This window comes from Falco punctatus, assembly GCF_963210335.1.
Source record: "Falco punctatus genome assembly, chromosome: 9".
NCBI classification, from domain to species: domain Eukaryota; kingdom Metazoa; phylum Chordata; class Aves; order Falconiformes; family Falconidae; genus Falco; species Falco punctatus.
Window position 1 is genome coordinate 40,427,476 of NC_137589.1, and position 18,424 is coordinate 40,445,899.

The 18,424-nt window shown below is 48.6% G+C and overlaps 1 protein-coding gene across 8 annotated transcripts in view; it reads right to left on the reverse strand.

Moving 5' to 3' along the window:
* The window catches only part of TLL2 (tolloid like 2), a 94,877-nt gene that overhangs the window by 21,091 nt on the left and 55,362 nt on the right, over positions 1–18,424 (reverse strand). For 3 of the 8 annotated variants that reach the window (XM_080400790.1, XM_080400791.1, XM_080400792.1), the window contains 7 exons: positions 17,510–17,587; positions 16,014–16,184; positions 14,013–14,130; positions 13,415–13,593; positions 13,002–13,107; positions 7,493–7,617; positions 1,747–1,862 (listed from right to left, as the gene is read on the reverse strand). In XM_080400790.1, coding sequence (XP_080256916.1) covers positions 1,747–1,862; positions 7,493–7,617; positions 13,002–13,107; positions 13,415–13,593; positions 14,013–14,130; positions 16,014–16,184; positions 17,510–17,587 — 893 coding nt within the window. Of the gene's footprint in view, positions 1–1,746; positions 1,863–7,492; positions 7,618–8,066; positions 8,405–13,001; positions 13,108–13,414; positions 13,594–14,012; positions 14,131–16,013; positions 16,185–17,480; positions 17,588–18,424 lie in introns of those variants that run through there. The other 5 variants (XM_080400793.1, XM_080400794.1, XM_080400795.1 and 2 more) reach the window with 4 other exon arrangements.

Consider the following 18,424-nt stretch of genomic DNA (forward strand, 5'->3'; position numbering starts at 1 on the left):
CCAAAAAAGAAAGGCTTCTCAAGGTATTTTTAGGAAACCATGAAAGTACAGGACAGCAGACAGCACTTCACCATCTGTACTGTAATTCACAGTCACTGCTCCTCAGTCACTGTGAAATGCTACTTAAAAAAAGCCCAATTTGTTGTGTTTTCTTTTTTTTTAATTAAAAATTGAATCTTTGGTTTTGATCAATGTGAACATCATAGAGAAACACACTGCCCCAAAATACAGATGTTTGGGATCTATACTCCTATATAACCGATGCTTGTAATAAACAGCTGATTTTACTGACAGGTTTCCACATTCTGACAATCACACTCACACCACCACTGTGATGCAGCTGTGTCCAGTGGCTTTATTGAGCAGAGTTTAGCATAAAAATTCTAGCCCTTTGGTCTCCTTCCTCTGTAACATGGATTACGGGCCTTGCTCTGTGCCTACGGATGTCACTTGTGGCATTTTTGTCCTTGCAAGATCTGACCCACATATGAATTTGCATCCATAGTCTGCCACAGGAACATCACTAGATTAAAACAGATATTCTCCCCCGAAGCCCTGGCTGGATGCGCACAGCGCAGCCTGCAATGATGTCGCTTGCTTTGTTCACACATTTGCAGTTTCCTGACTTTGGACGGTGAGAGGAGATTCACATGCTCCTGTGCGGATGAACAGCACAAGCCCAGTGCTGGCTCTAAGCTCATGCCTCACTGCTATGATGTTACTTGGTACCAACTTCTACATTTGCTTAAACAGAGAAGTTGAAGCATTTAACCTGAACTTGATTTTTTTTTTAACATCAGTGGTTCAGCATTTGGATGCCAGGTGCTATCTGATACAACTCTTCTGAAGAGGCTGAGAGACAAAGGGAGAATGTACAGTAAGATTTACACTGCAAAACTCCCAGCGCCTTAGTTTCAAAACCCAGATGGCTCTTGGCAGCTCAGCCCCTGGCGAAGCTCTGCCTGCAGCAATGGCAGGAGCTCCGTGCTGCACAGGACCAGGCTCGCAGGGGACACAATGGGGTCCCACAGCAGGATGGCTGCTGCAGAACAAGCGAGCTCTGCCCCTCTTTGTTCAAATCCGAGTCTTAAGTGCATCCAGAGGGTGGTCTCAGCAAAGCCACTCCGCGCATTCTGGCAGCCTGGTACAGCATGAAATGGAGTGCTGGTGTTAGTGGATTAAGGAAAGGTTTAATTTCCACAGGAAGATCAATAAAACAAAAGGAGCTGGGAAGAAAGTGGACAGGGTGGGTGATGGATGTGTGGCAGGTCTTGGCGCTTCAAGGCAGGGAGCAGGAGCTCCCTGACAGCAACATTATCTCTGCATGACAGGGGAGGACACTCACGTCACTCACAGCTCCTCGGCTCCCTTCGGGACCCCAGTTTTCCGGCACATTTTATCCAACTCATCTGAGTGGCACCTGGCTTTGACAGGTGAGCCTGGCTGGAGCTAGTAGCTGGCAGGAGACACTCAGCCCTGCATCCAGAGGAAGGATCGGAGACCAACACGCAGCCCAGACCAGGGACCGGGCTCTGCTCCAGCATCACCTCTTCTCTCCTTAGGAACATCTGTGCATTCCTGACCCAGTCTCTGGGAGGACACCGACAATGCTCAGGAGCCTTTCCAGGCTCCATCCCCACAGTCCAGGCATGCAGAGATCTCTTGGCAGCTACTAACAGTGCTGTCACAGGCAGGACTGCAGGTGAGGGAAGCGCAAAGTACACCTTGTGCTGGTGTGGCACCTACCTTCTCCCCTGGGGTCACCGAGATCCTCCAGACACAGTGGGAATAGGAGGGGTAGCCATTTGGAAAACCGGGGGCTGAGAAATTCCCAGTTGAGTCCTGCAAGGTCTCTCCACAAGCTGCAGGAGAAGGTGGGGGAAGAAAAAAAAAACAGTGACAAGAAGTGACTCTTTAAAAGACATCAGGGTCGACCAAAACGTTTGCCCACAGCTGCTGTGCCCAGGCTGGTGGCTGGTACTCTAGGGATGTTCAGTCACGGCACCATCCAAGGGTCACCGACCACCTGAGACCTTGCGAAAGGGGTGATGTAAATTCGTCAGAATTCCCAGAACAGAAGGTGATCAGTAGAAGGACACAGGGAAAACAGCTTTTGAAGAGGCACCCTTCTTCCTTCATCTTCTCTCCAGAGCCCAGCACTTCCAGGTTTCAACCCTACTGAGAAATATCCCATCTGCTAATCAAATGTAAAATATTAACCCCACCTCACAACCCCAAGCCCGCTGCCAGCAGATCTGTTTTCCCTTCGTTACAAGCTGCTCAATGAATTTCTCCTTAGTTACCATTGTGAAGTGTCTTTTTTTGGGGTTAAAGCATCCTAACAAAAGCAGAGCAAGCCCCACTGCTCTCACACTTGGGTGCCCAGCACCCACTCTGCCATCAGACAGCACAGGATGAAATGCGAGCGCTGCAGCTCACGCTGCTCTCCGCCTTCCCATTTCTGTGGCTTGCTGCAGTTGATGAAATGCAGATCCCAGAGCGACTTTTGGGAAGCAAGTAATATGCATGTGCATAAGCTCCTTTAGGGAACTGCAGCTTCCAGCATCTAGGAAAGCTGTGACTACTGTGGTTCCTGTTCTCCGAGCCAGCAGGGCTGAGCTGGGACAAGGAGTGACCATCTACACCTGCAGAGCAGCTGGCTGGCTAGCTGGAAGCACCACAAACGTCAATGCTCTCATTTCCTTCAGAGCGCTCACCAGACACATGCAAATACCTATTGCAAGGAGCAGGGACCTTGGCTTGCTGGCTTCCCAGTTGTTTTTCCAATTTTATGACCCACTGATGCTACAAAGCTGCCCTTGACCTGCAACTTGGTTTCCTCAGTGACAGTAAGGCAGCCCCCAAAAATCCCTCCTTAAGCAGCAGTGCTTTGAAAGATCTGAGGAGGCCGAACATCTGGCTCCCTTTCTCATGGAAATGCCAGGGGATGTGCCTCTGCCTGACGCTATCACACACTCACTAATTTTTCAGCCACGATTACATTTCGATGGGCGGGTCGGAAGCTGGGGGTGAAAAGAGAATGGTCCCATTCAAAAAGCTTAATATCTTCAAAAAAGGGAGACGGAGACACCAAGGCCAGTGTTTCTTAATTTCCCTGAGGCAGTTTGATCCACAGCTTGGCAGATCAGGGCAGACAAACAATAGGCGGGCACACAAAAAGGGGTTTGCCCAACCAAACAGCTCACTGGGTGCTCTGGACACTGGAGCTGCTCCCAGGAACAAGCAGCACCCACTTCAAAGCACAGGTCAGCATGGGATCTGCCAGTGCGATTCCTGTCAGGAAAGCCAAAGGTATTTTAAACTACTAGAAATAAAAGCACCGCCGAGCAAAACCAGCAGGTAAACACACACATCTGCCCCAGAGGAATGAAGAAAATAAAAGACAGGTCAAACCCTCCACCTTGCTCCTTCCTTCTCAAGCCGTTCGGAGCCCTGAGCACTCCCCCTGCCACCATGCAGCTACAAGGGAGCATTGCACACACGTTTTAGTTTTGGTTCCACAGAAACAGCTGATGTCCTCCCACCTCCCCAGGTGGTGATGTATTCTTCAGGTGGGCAGAGGGAGATGCTTGTAAAAGGTGATGGCCTGCGTGAACTGCAAAAGAAATCCAGACTTCTATTTGCAGAATAAATACACTTTCTTCCTTTCTACCTCTTGCAAAGAGATGCCATGCCTTGTTACTGTGTCAGAACCTGTTAGGATAATTCCAGCTCCCAGGATGCTCCTAGGACCCTCAGCCAGGAACAGCATGCTGCCCCAGCAGACAAACATCTCAAAGAAGCCGAGTCCCAAGCACACTTATTCTGAGGACAGCCAGCCATTCTTCAGCTGATCCTCTGGCATCACCACTGGTCAATGCATGGTCTGGAGTGGCCACCACCTTAGGATGGCTCTAGCAATGCCAACATCTGACAAGGCATCCCAATAAAGAGGGGATTACCACTCACTGAGATTAATAAATGTTGGGTTTCTCTGCTCAGAAATCTATTCAAACAAACATGAAATGACAGAGAGAGCTCTAAATGCTGGGAACACATTCTGCATGACCATAACCACACAGGACAAGGAGGATGACCACCCTCAGCTGAACTACAGGGGAGGTTTCTGACAGCCCACACTTCTCCTAAGTGTAATTTACACAGCTCCTGGCAAAACTCTGTAATTCCGGAACAGATACTAACGTATCTCCTACCAAACCCTGCTCTGCTAAAACCTCACGAAAGGAGACCCGGCTGAGTATGCAGACTTGCGGAGGAAGCCCTGCAGGCACGCTGGCTGAAGGGGCAGAGCACAGGGCAGAGCGACAGCTTGCAGGGGGAAGCCCAGAAACAGTGAGCAATGCATAGCTGTGTGCAGAGCACACCAAAAAGCAACACCACTGTACTCCACTCAGTGGCAAAGAAGCCAACGGGTCCCCTAAGACCAGTGTTTGGTCCTGGGATCCAAGAAACTGGGCTGAGGTGACTCTTGCCCATGGCGAAGAGGCTGTTGCACACGTAAGCAGCTAGAAAGGAACACAGGCAAAAAGCAACGCACAAAAGGTGAATGCTTCAGAAGTCACTTGTAAGTGAAGTTAGCTGAGTGACAGGCACCTACTGCTCATCAGGTGGTTACCGGTAGACTACATCTTTTTGAAGATGCACAGGGAATTGGATGGGGCAACATAGTGCAGGACCAGTCCCAATTTGTAGCTAATTTCAGCACAGTTAGTGCAGCCACACAGCCACATTTCCTTCAGCACAGCGCAGGACAGCAGGACGTGCTGCTTTAAAGGCTTTTGTAGTGACTATATTCATCAAATCCTCAACCGTGCAGCCACATCAAATCTAGCAGTTACCACTATGTAGCAGAATGTATCTTGCCTTCCAGAAATTCCTTCAGCAAATTCCATTTGGTTTCACCTGGCTTGGCAGTAACTTTAACCCAGCAGGTATAAGCTTTGGAGAATGAAGAGCAATTTAAACCAGCAGGGTTTTAGAATGGAAAAGCTAAGCCAGCCCTAACGGCCACAGCCGCAAAAGCTCCAGTCTAACGAGCCAGAGCGCCCTGTCCCTTACCACTGACACAGCAGTCGTGCTGGCTCCTACCAGCACATGCTCGTAACCCATCCCCCGCCATGCTGGCTGGTTTTGTGGAGGATTTTTTCAGGCATTCTCAGGTAGAGACTCTCTTTCTAAAAGGGGAACCATCTGCCATTCAACTTCTAGATTACGTTGTTGTCTTTTACCTAAAAGTCCTCAGCTTGACTACTGAACAAAGCTGTCCTCAACCTAAAGGCTTGTTCAGCCCCTGCTTGAACATACAGCTGAAGGCCTTTGGGTTTGGACTCCCGCGCCTGGCATTTTGCAGAGGACGATAACTATTCAGGCTACAGCTTCAAACGGCAGCTGGAGACATCAGTGTCATTAAACTTTATACTGCACATATAAACATTATACTGCACTGCTTCTCTTCAAACACAACCTGTGTACAAATTTTGATGCAAAGAAAAGAGAAAACCAAACCAAACCAATAGATATTTGCATAAAATTTGTTTAGTAGGCTTAAAGCTCTAATCATTCTGCTGCCAAATACATTCTGAACTGCAACAACCTCTGCTAAGCTTTGTGTAAAAAAAAAATATATATCTAAAACCCAGAAAAGTTCTACTTTGGAAGTGGAAAACTTGAGACTCGGAAGGGTCCTCATTTTAAAGAAAGTTGCTTTGTAGCTTTTAGTTTGGCTAACCTCAGGCCAAAGTGGCTTTTCAGCTTGCCTTGAGAAATCTGAATCTGTAGTTGATGCTTCCAGCTATGGGAATGAAAAGCCTGCCTAGATTAAGTCCTGATTCAATCAAAAAAACATGGTTCAAGACATCCCTACTTACTTTTTTTTTTTTTTTAATTCAAACAAAGCAATCCCTAAGTAATCTGTGAGATAATTTTCCCAGAACTACATCTTGTTCAACCAGAAGTGAATCAGAGAAAATTATGAGTAGTAAAAAAAAAAAAAAAAAGAAAGTTCATTAGATCTAGCACACCTAACAAAGTTATACCACTCACTATAAGCTAAGCAGTGATCCCCAAACATCACAGACCCTGAAGTCCTCAGATTTATTCCAGACCCTTACGAACCTGTAGCTGGATACGGAGAAGCAGCAGAGCTGCACACCAGCTATCAACCACTTTCCATGGCCTCAGGACTGGCTCACAGAGCAGCACTAGCCAGCCACACACTCTGTATACTGGTACAACTTAACCCCCCTCCTCCTCCCCTTTCTCTGTGATATGCTTATTCCAAGAGGGTTAATAATTCATGACCACATTAAGTTTATGGTCAAAGCCCCTCTCAGCTGCACCAGCATGCTGGCCAGACAAACCCATTCAGATAAACTCCTAGGCCGTGCTTGCATAAGTCCTTTTTTTCCTTATTGCATTATTACGAATGTTATAGAGTCATTATGCAAAATTAGGGCAACTCTCTCATTCTCATATCTTCTCACAGATGTTTCATTACCTGCAGAAATTCAACAGAGCTTGTTAAAGTTTCTGCCTCCAAGCACCACACCTCCCGTGCTCCCTCCCTTCTCAGCCGCCGCCGTCTGTGCCACAGGCACCATCCTCTCTTCACCTCCTCACATCCAACCTGTCCTTAAGTCCAGCAGACTGCTTCCCTGAAATCTCATTTTCTCTATTAACCTATTCAGCTAAAACTGTTGCTTCAACTTTCGCTGTCCAACATCCCCACTTTAAAAGGATCCTTTTGTTCTGATGGGTAAATTTAGTCTCCCAGTCATACCTGTGACCCCAATGCTCTTTTTGCCAATCCTTTCAGACCCCACATAAAGCAGGACCCAGACTACTGGTCTTTAGTATGTCTTTAGCATACGTAGATGGGTTCTCTCTCAAAGCTGTTCCCAGTCTATCAACCCTTTGGCAGCAGAAAGGGGGATACAGCCCTCCCCTGAACAGCCCAAAGCACCAGCTTCCAGCACCTGGTTGTTCCACAAATGAGCATCCTTGAGCTTTCTCCCATGCATGCACTCCCCAGCCGCAGTGCAACACACCATAATCACAGAGATACACTTATGGTTTCCTTAAGGCTCATCTTCGGGACAACTCCTCTATAAATAACTCCACAGACATTTGATGGTTGGCATGTAGGAACCCCAGGCTACCAGATATCCCTCTGCCACTTTGCTAACTCTTAGTCCCACCCTGTCCATGGCCTTGGATTTAATTTCCTATGAACAGAGCCTACACTAGACCAACCTGAAGCCCCAAACCAAACAGGGATGCTGGCAAAGTACTAATAGAAGACACATGTTAGGCAAGTTCAGTTCTCCCACAGCTCCAACCTGAAGCATTTGATGGTCCACACTTCCAGAGCCACTTTCAAAGGGATTATTAAGGTGCTCTTGAACTCAAATGCCTTCCAGATAAACCACATGTCTACAATAAAGCTGGAGCCACCTCCGCAAGCCATATTTACCTGGGCATTTGTACAACTTCCTCGCCTGAGCGATGTCCCCCTGACTCAGGCGGATACGCTGACCAATAGTTGGCCGGACCCCGTTATCATCCCGACGGGGGAGGATGGTGTCGAGGAAAACCCCTCTGAAGGGAAGAACAGAGAGACACAGAGCAGTGAAGCAGGGCAAGGGACACGATGCACAGAAAGCCATCCTGGCAGGCCTCCCACACCTCTCCCCTCCCCATGGATCCCATGCTAACAAGCAGGAGGAATGCAGGCTGTGAAAGCGGCTTGCCTCGAGGTGGCTGCCTCGCTGCAGCAGATAGCTTCCAAATGTACAGGCAAGTCTGCCGAGCCAGTAGATTCCCCTTTTGATATATCGAGATTGCTACTGCCTCTGTTTGAGTGTAGACACATTCCTTGTCATAAATCAGAAAAGGCAATTAAAAGTTCATGGCACATCTGGCTCAGCAGGAGCACAGCTTGGACACTGAAGCTGATGGAGCAGAGGGAGTTTGTTCAGTAGCAGATGGGGCTGGGCTGGCAGCGACTGTTGTTGCCGCAGACAAGAGAAAAATACCAAGTGTCCTACCTTTGTTCTGCACGAGTTTCCAAGCTAATAACTCGTCTCCGCCTCTGTTTCCTTGCTACTATTCCTTCCACATGGTACTTCATACTCAGGAGCTCATTACTGCACTTCTGATCTCAGTCCAGCAAAAGTTTAAAGCTCCATCAAAATGCAAAGTCTGTGCATCCAAGCAAACGCCTGCATGCAAGAGACATCCCAAAGCAGCATTAGGACTGCAGGGGTGATGGGAGGGAGGAATCCGGAACCTCAACTCCAGGTTGGTGAAGCCCAAGCTCTTGCAGCCAGGCTGCCCAGCCCATGGCAGCTGTTCCACCACAGCCCCGAACACCCAACAGGCGGGGAGGGGCCAGGGTCAGCAGTGAGCTGGGACCACCAGCAGCAGCTCAGCCAGGCAGGTTTCGCTTCCCAGACGAGAGGACACAACTGTCCGGAGTCTGATGGGAAATCAGGACAGAAGTCAGTGCTGCCCAGTCCTGATACAAGAGTCTTCAAGTATGGGTTAAGCTCTAAGTACACAAGTAATTCTGTTCATTGGGCTGCTCAGCTGTGCAAGAGCCTCGGGAAGTAGCTTGAGAGGGTTAGGGGTTTTTTTGCATTGGTTTAATTTGAAATAAATACCACAAGGCGAGTATTTGGATCACAGCTGTCCAGAGCTGCAGTCAGTATTCTTGAACAGAAAATATCATTCTACTAAACATATTTTGTGGAGGAAAATTCTTTTGTAAGTACTCAAACTGAAGGAAGAAATAAAGGGGAAGGAATTTAATCTGGTCAAGAATCAGCTCTTGCATGGGGGATGTTGGCTTTTTTCAGCAGTAGAAAAATTCCCCTTCAGCACCAAAATCAGTGCTTACAAGCTCTGAAGTGAGCCCATCACATTTTGATGGACAAATTCAGGCTGGCACCCCACATGCCAGCTCCATGTCTCGGGCTGAATTTATGTGTTGAAAACAAATCCTCCAATTCCAGAAACACCACACACCCAGAAACAGGTCGGTTTGCTCACAGCCAGTTTTCAAGCCTCACAAGTTCACAGAAGAACTTGGCATTTGGCAGGGACACACTTCTGTGGCCACCGAAAAGCTTTCTGCAGAGCTCCAGGCTCAGCCAAGGGACAATGACAAAGTTTAACAGCGACACCATCACTGGCACATGCAAAGTTTTGATTCTTTTTCCCATTCCAGCCCTCACAACTGCACACCCTCAGCCTTCTGCACACAGCATTCACTGGGTATGGCTCACACAATGCAAGCAACCCACAGCGGTGAATTTATCCTTGTTTTTATATTTATATGTTATCTGCCAAACACATTTTCTTCCAGGGGGCTGCACCCTAGACTGGGGTAGTCACATTTCTCAGTTTGCTTTTTTCCACCAGCCGAATCCTGTGCTCCCTTGACACGCATTGCTGAATGCAACTGCGAATTAGGAGGCAGTAAGTGTAGTTCCTCTCCTTTCACAATCAAAGGAGTGGAGAGCAGAGCAGGGTGTTTCTGTGGTCCCAGTGGTCCCGTGCTGTCTGCCCAAACTCCATTTGCTTAACAACACTTATGATGTAAAGTTGCATGTTTGGTCTGTGTCTATAAGAGCATTGATATTTGGGGTCTCAAATTTATAAACACCAAGCAGACATTAAACAGAGCAGCTCAGGAACTCAAACACTAGAACCACTCTTGAATAAGACACCTAATCTCTCCTCCCAGAAGTAGGAAAAGAACCCAGGAGCCATGGATGCCCCATTCTCCTGCTGTCCAGGCACAGGCAGAACATGTATTAGCTGCCCAATGCAGCAGCAAGTCAAGCACAACCACCCACCATTGCTACCAGCTAAAAACAGGGTTTAAGAAGAGATACTCTCAAGAGTCATCAGCATCCACATAGCACCCTCGATGTGTAAAGGGTCATGCAAACACTATGAAATTATCAACTGATCTCAAGAAATACTGAATATTCCCCATCCCATCTGAGGGCCATAGATACAGGTCCTTAAACGCCACCCAAGGAAGCAGATATTCAAGGCAGGTTGAGCAGGCAGCTGCAGGCAGCTGCATTTTGTCCCAGCTCTGTATTGATATCCCCACATGCAGAAGAGAGACAACATAACTGTACTTCACACAGCAAAACCTGTGGAGGATGCGCAGACATCTGGTGCAGGGTTAGGATGGTGTGTGGGTAACACAGCAAGAAGATGCACCCCAACACGCCAGCAGTGCTACCTGCATCCTGGCTCGAGCACAGGCTTTGCAGAGGTCATGGTTTTAGCTCCAGGCTGTGCTGCCGTCTCTACTGGAAGAGGCTCAGTCAATTAAGGTAACCCACTATCTGCTTTGGGCTCTGTGGAAGTTTAAACGTTCTTATTGCTAAGCTTCCATTTATGAGCCTTGACAGCTGTAAAGGACCTTGTTTAATGAGACAGCAATATTCAGTTTAATTTGCTGCCATGTCTGTAAGGAATGCACCACGAAATAAAAGCCTGCAGCCACACTCTGCAAAACAGGCAACTCTCTGACACAGATAACAAGCAACAGGACAAGAGCAAACAGCTTCAAGCTGCACCAGGGCAGGTTTAGATGCGATATTAGGAAAAATGTCTTCACTGAAAGGGTGACCAAGCATTGGAACAGGCTGCCCCGGGATAGGGTGGAATACCTATCCATAGAGGTGTTTAAAAAATGCATAAGTGCAGTGCTTGGGGTGTAGTGGTGGCCTTGGCAGTGCTGGGCTAATGGCTGGAGCTGATGATCTTAGAAGTATTTTCTAACCTAAACAATTCTATGATTCTATAGACAAGAACAGAAATCCCAATGGTAAAAACTTGTAACTACTGTCATGATTGTCTCTTGTGCCGTACTCCTATTAGCCATAGACACAAATGAGAAATACGTTCCAGTGCGAACTGAACGTGAGGTGTGACTCCTACAGCAATTTTCAAAAGCACCACTGGAAGCTATTTCCAATGCTCCACTTGTGTCTCAGAAAAACTGTCCCTTCCTGTCCTAGGTACAAAGTTTAGAATAAAAAGGATTTGCAGCAGCGTTTGACCATGGCAAACACCATCTGGTTTGCTGTCATCGATGTACACAGGAGTCGAAAACAACAAAGTTGTGCTAAGTGCCACCTAAGAGTTGCTTCAAGACAGTAAGTCACAAGCATGGCTCCGTGTCCTTCACCTGCCCCTGGCTTATACCCCATCTCCGCCGGCAGGGCACTCATACCATCTATTTCCTACGTGGACTTTCTGCTGCTGCACTAACACAGCCACCACAGCCCTTCCCCTGCAGGGTCACGCAGGGCTCTCTCCCATTCCCACCTACCTTCTCGAGTTCTTCACGAAACTCGCTGGAACTCAACATCTGCAAGGGCTCCTCGCAGAACTCAGCAAGGTGGGAAGGAGACATGCACATGCTCGCACATCCCTACTGACTCAAAGCACTAGGGGAGCAGATGTCAGGACAGGTCTTGGTAAAGCAAAAGCCTGTTCCCAGCACTGCCCGCCTGCAGCGAGAGCATAATCAGCCCACAGAGGCACTCAGTGTTCAGTTCAGTTACTGCACAAAGACTGCACCGGGGTGAGGGTGGGTCACGCAGACAAAGGGCTTAAAGAAAACAGACTCCAAAATCCTATTAAGCACCAATTTAAATTTAGAAGGACTCTTGCCATTTTTATCCCTTTTTGGCCCAGGAGTGTTCTGAAGGACCCTGGTTTTCAAGAAACACAGACTCAAAGGCATCCACAATATAAATGGTGGTAATAACTTAATCCGGCTTTTGTGCAAGACAATTCTAACCATTTAGAGTCTAGCAAATGCTGGAAGGGTCCAGCAGATGCTTCAAGGGAAGAAAAATTGTTTGCTTTAGGTATCTGATCCAAAGAAATCTCTGAAGGCTACAAAGCACCCTTGCCCAGCCACCTTCTCCTCCTGCCAGAACAAGCAGCATCTCAGCAAGTTTGATAATTTTCCCCTTGAAGCTTCAGAAACAAAAGCACAAAACAACAGGCTTGGCAATTCCATACAGCTGTGAAGTAAGAAAATTTTTTAAAGCCCAAGACACCTTTATTTTTTGCAACAAAAAGTTCTCAAAGTTGTGGATATTTGTGCTCTGCCTCACATCCCCTTTGCTCATGGCGTGTAGTGATGGACAGCTCTTGAGAAGGAGCAATAGTGGGACTCATGGAAAAAACTTCAAATACTGCAGCAATATGAAGCTGGCCATCCAGTAACTCTCACTCCAAACCCAGGACATAAATAGCTATGTTCGTTTCACCTCTCTATCCAGCAGAGCTGCCTGATCAGAAAATGGGCTCTGTCTGACGGCTGAGGTGGGGCTCGAGGGCAAACAGCCTAGACAGAAATTGGCCAGCTAGTTGGGACGGGAACAGGACTGAAACTTCTCCCTGAAGAACCCAGCCACACAGAATCGCAGACCTGCAGAGGCCATGACCTAAAGCACGTGCATAAATGGTTAAAAAAACACCCAAGCAATTAAAGATCGTGAACTAGAGTTTAAATTCTCCCTTGGCAAAGCTGCTAGGACTCAGAAGGCAATGTTGTGACTCCAAAGCACGAGCTGGACAACCAAAAGATTCAGAGCTGGTTTTAGCATTACCCTCCTTGCACACAGACAGATAGGCACACACATCCATACGTGCTCCCTGCGCAGGCTGCAAAACATGCTGACATAGCTTTGGAAGGACTCTGGGATTATCAGCACTGGGTGAATACAGTGGGGAGGGGAAAACAAAGTCCACCATACTCCTCTTCACCCACCTTGCTTTTTTTCCAATATTTTTCAAGCCTTGCAATGCAGCAGAGCTCACTGCAACTGCCACATATCTCTGCAATAGATCACAGGTCTCCTTCTAGGCTCCACGTATCCCACAGAGCCAATCACAACTACTGAAAACAGTCCTAAAGACATGTAACCTTGGTCTATCACCTGGAGAATGTGTTCCTAGCATAGTGCATGATGCTGTCGAAGTCATAGGTCTCCCCCAGTGAGTTCACTTCCCCAGCTTCCATCTTCAAAAAGTTGTACTCCTGACCTGTGATGCCAAACACAAAGGGGAAAAAACAAATCACTTAAAAAAAAAAAAAAAAAGGAGGAAAAAAAAAAAGCCTTCCATCTCTGGGAGCCTAGAATGAAAGGGATATACTCTTACGTTCCGTCCAGTTGGACATCCAAAATCTCTATCCACCCCACTATTTTGACCCTTATTCTAGGCAGGAGCTAGCAATATTTCTTCCTTTCCATCCCAGCTCATGGACCACTCACTGGCTTTCCACATGTCCAGCAAGAAAGGTTTCTACCCGTCCCAAAGCCAGGTGGAATAACCCAAAGTGCTATTTTACCTTGCTGTATGTTCTCTCTGATGATCGTGACATGCTGGTCCCTGTCAGGCCGTGTGTGCTCATGCCAGAAGCCCACGACATGACCCAGCTCATGAGCCACGATACCAAACTTGTCACAGTTCTTTCCAATGGATATAGCCTGAGGGCCCCCTCCTCGGCGGCCCACGTATGAGCAACATCTGGAAAAGAAAATGCACAAAGCCAGGCAGCACGTCAGTGAACTGAGCAAGGCTGAGACACAGGAACCAAGGACAGCATCAGGCAGGGTCCAGGACAGCCAGCGGTGGCATGCACTGGACTCACTTGCACGTGCATGTGCATGTATAAAGACGACTCCTAAGTGTGTATCTATACAAATGCATATATACACTTAAGTGTTGTCCCAGGAAAAAGAACCCAGAAAGGCTTAGCACCTTCTTCTTGAGTAAATACTAAATTACCCTGGCAATTCTTACTGGAAGTGACCAGAAGCATCTCTCTAGCGGATTCCCCCAGGAAGCCACTGGTCTGTCCTGCCCACAGCCAGACTTACAATGCCGTCTGTCAACACAGAGGGTGTCTGCGACACGGCTGGCTGCAGGGAGCCCGCGCCGCTTACCCGCAGGTTCTGTACGTGAACACAATGAAACTCTCTTCATCGGTTCTCTCCACAAACGTCACACAAGTGTGCTTCTCCCAGTGCCTCATCGCTTGCTTAAAGATAGCTCTTTGGGTTCCTGAAAAAAAAATCCAAGAAGAGCAAACAGCGAAGGCCCAGCTTCCAGGAAACTCTCTGATGGACTTCAGCTGGACAGGTGAACAATCAGTCCTTCCAACAGTCAATTTTATACCTGTAGACACCTCTAGGAATCTGGGACCCACTTCCAACTATAGCACTAACTTACTACTTCAGTCTTTTCTCTCCTTGTGCTTGATGAATTAATTGCTCTCATTAAACAGGCAGCAATCTTGGTTAAGCATATCAATATTTCTGCATATGAGAAACGTCACCTCACTAGGCAGAGCTGCTGGGTGTCCTGGCCCATGCTACCAGCTGCTCAGAGCCATGCCAGTTGCTCTCATGGCATGACCACACATGTTTCAAGACCCAGGAATCTCACAGGGGCTACAGATGCTCCTCAAAACTAGTGTCAGGTGGTTTACCTTTCAGATTAGAAGCAAAAACTATACAGGAGCTAGAGGCAGCCTCAGGGTCGGGTGTAGAGCTACACTGCTGCTCTGTGCTCAGACTGAGCAGGGTGTCACATCTGCCTCACACTAGCAAGAAGACGGGCCATGGAACATGTGTCTTCCCCCAGGGAGCAGGGCCCCTCCAGAAGTCACTCAGCAGATCCATGCCAGGCACACAGCTGGGAAGCGGTGCCCCAGAGCGGTACAGCAGGAGGCTGCCCTATGGTACTGCCCTTGCAGCATTGCCTCTGGTGCACGCCGGGCTGCAGAGCAAGCTGCCACTCTCAAGAGGGTACTAGAGAGTGGAGAAAGGCCTAAGTACATCAGAAAGGCACAAGAAATACAGAGAGGAGCTCAAGAGTGGGATTGAGCTGAGGCAAAACACCAGGCTGAGCACAAGGGAGAACGTGCCATGGTGAGAGCTACTTCTTATACAGTCACCTAACTGGAAGGATGGTGTTGCCTACTCCGGGCTGGCCAGGGCAGTGGGACACATGTAACACTGAGAAGACCCTCTCATCATCCCCTGAGGGATGGGGATGGCTGTTCTCTGACAAATGTAGGGGGACAGCTGTGGCTAACAGGCTACCCAATATCCCACCAGGTTCCATGAGCCCTTCCCTTTGCAGGAGGTGAACACCTTCCACTGGGGCTTCATGGACTCCTGGCAGCAGTGTGGGTGCTGGAACCAAGTACATCCCAGGAGCTCAAGGGAATAAGGATCTGCTGTATCTAAGTGGGAGGTGGTGGAGTCAGCCTGGAGGAGCTGGCATAGAGTATTTGTCATCCACGAGTCAAGGAAACCAGTCTCATGGGGAACCACTGAGCTAAACAGAGGTGGCATCAGGGCAAGTTGTCCATCTGCTTCGTGTGAAAACTTGCAAGAGATCTGCTGCACCCAAGAGACATTTTAGTTTTGACAGTGGCCAGGAGATGCTATAAAAAGGACACTTGGAGAGCTCCTCATCCCCCATGGGACGCAGCTCACTGCTCCTCTCCCTCACACGCCTACAGGAGACCCTGAAGTTTGGTGGTCAGGACGCGGAGAGCACAGGGAAAGTTCTCTTGAGGGGGGATTCAGAAAGCAACCCAGGGTATTTCTGCTCCTGCTCTTCCAAGAGCAGAGAGGATCCCTTTCTGGAAACACAGGTGCTGAGCACAGCTCATGGGTGCTGGCCCCTGAAGCAATCAAGAAAAGCGACAGGGTCACCCAATTATTTCTTGGACTCCAAAAGAAGAACTACATCACTGCACACTTTGGGCTTCCAGAGTGCAGAGCTCCTTGTACAAGCACGTGCCCACCCTCCCTCAGGAGGGAGGCTCCCAAGGACCCAAGGCATTGCTGGGAAAACTCCGCTCCTGAGGCCTCCCACACATTTTGAGACACTCAACCCTGAGCAAACAGGGAGCAAATGTTTTTGCTACTGACCAGTGAAATTTCCTCCGATCACGTAGGGGATGACCCCCCCTGGCCAGATCCTCTCAGCCCGGGATGTGGTTGCCCTGCGCACCCTGGGAGAGGAGCGTGTTTCCATCCCAGACTCATCTTTATATTCCTTCCTCTTCAGTCTCCTTGCAAGCGTTGCGTTCTGCCTGCCGTCTGCAAGACAGAGTGGCAATACTGTTTAAATCCTCTTTAGTTCCATGTGCAGCCCTCAGGTAATACCCTGGAGCTTCAGAAAAAGAAAAACAGAAAAAGCAAGAGGTTAATCCAAACCAGCCAGCTGCAGCCAGATTTGCCAGTGATTTGTTTGGGACTTAGAGACAGTTAACCTGCAGCTACCTGGCCTGTCTTGTCTTGGAGCCCCCATACGCACTGTGCCAACCCTGTTCTCCTGGAAAGGTGCTGAGGGACAGCCCACCCCATCCCTAGCCACTTGCCCTCTCCAACAGCAGCTTCATAGACGGGGACACGGTGCTTAAACAAGGAGAACAGCAGGAGGGGGGCCAAACCAACCTGCATGTCTCTGCGTATTCTCGCCTCGCCCTACTCCTCCAGATCTGCAGAGGAAGCTTTGTACTATAGACTTATCCTGTATTTTGCTAGCTTCACAACAACAACAACTACCCGTTCCAGTCAGCCTTGGAAGAAGAGAAGCCCCCGAGACTGAAACCTATACTTCAGGCTGCAAAGTATTACATAGAAGTATATGTTTTCACATGCTAGGTCTTGGGTGGTTTGGAAATATGTACAGATTGGACGGTCTCTGCTGGAGGAGGGATGCTCAGGGTGGAAATGCTGGGGCATTCTATACTTTGCACAAATCTCCATCCACACTGAACGTCTTTGTTTTAATAAAAGGAGCAAAAATACAAAAAGGAGAGCAGAACACATTACATTTCTTGCTCAAAAGATAGAGGAGCCCTGGCTGTGTGGTGCTGGGTGCTGGCTGTAAATCCTGCCTGAGGCTTCCCCGCAGGCTGCCTGGCAGACCCTGTACCTCACCCCGCACCGGCACGGCTGCAGCTCTGCTCAGGCACCCAAGCGCCCACATGAGCTGCACTTTCAACGTGGCATGGGTCTGACCCAGCAGAAAACCTTCTCCATTCAGAGCTTCCTGGCTGCTCACCCCCTATTTGCTGTGCCATGGATGACCCAAATCCTCAGAGGGGCCGCAGTCCAGCTGGGCTTCACTAGCATGTGTAAAGACTGCATAGACACCACTTCTTATATAAGGTGCCTGTATTGCACAGCCAGCACATCAGCTGGGCTTGGGCAAAGGAGTAACAGGGTACAAGGGTTGCCCACTATGCTGCAGAAGGCAAACCCACACTTGCAGAGAGTCCACCAACAGCAACAAATGCAGGTGCCTGGGCAGGGTGGTCTCCTAGGCACGCATGTACACAGGAAAAAACATGGTTTTACAAGGGATAAAAAAAGTAAATAAAAAGATACCCAAAGGTCTGGGTGGGGTACCACATTACCCTTTTTAACTGTTTTGTTACTACGACCAGTCGAAGTGGCGTTCTCACTTGACACAAGAGACTGTTCTCCCAGGCCTCCTGCAAAGGAAAGAAGAGCAAAGACACATCTTCTGGTGAGCTGGTTGGCAGACCTGAGAGGGGAAGGGCAGCAGCTATCAGTGATGCCATCTGGGGGTCTGCTGGCCACAGAAACTGGCTGCTTGCCCTGTATGGGGAGCAGGGACTAAGAGCCTGGTAAAGCTGAGCTCTTTTTCTGGATTTGTTCCTAGCCTGCAATGACACCTTGCAACTCATCACCATCCTGTGCCTTAGTTTCCCCATATACTGGATAGAGAGAAAGTCTCTGCTAGGGAAGGCTAATTCCACGGAGGTTTACTGAGAATAGGATAGTGACTATACAAGGAGGATGGTAGCAATACTAAGTACCACTATCAAATCTCAAATTAAAAAAGGTACATTATCAAGGCAAAGGATGATCTACATTCAGACAAACTCCTATCAGCTCCTATACATCTGGCCTGTATTCAGCCTAATCTGAAAATAAAAGTCTGTGATGCTAATACCCACTGGCTACCAAACCAGGATGAACTGGGATCTTAGGTCCTGGGTCATGTGCTTCAACCTGTGACAACTACCCCTCCCTTTTGGAACAGCACATCCAGGTCCCCAGCTTGTCCTTGGAGGTAGCTCCCTCCAGCTCAGTCACCAAAACAAAGCTGGTGGGTTCTACCCTGAGTGCCTGGCTTTCCTATTTTGTCACAGAAAACCGACTCACAATGTTCCTGTGATGCACAAGACACCAGCGTGTTGCAGGATGCTTGATGTCACAGCTACTGGGCACAACAAGCACAGCAGCTCCGCAGCACCTCTGCACCAGCGCTGTGCCTAACCCTCTCCAGACAGCACTGCTGCCTC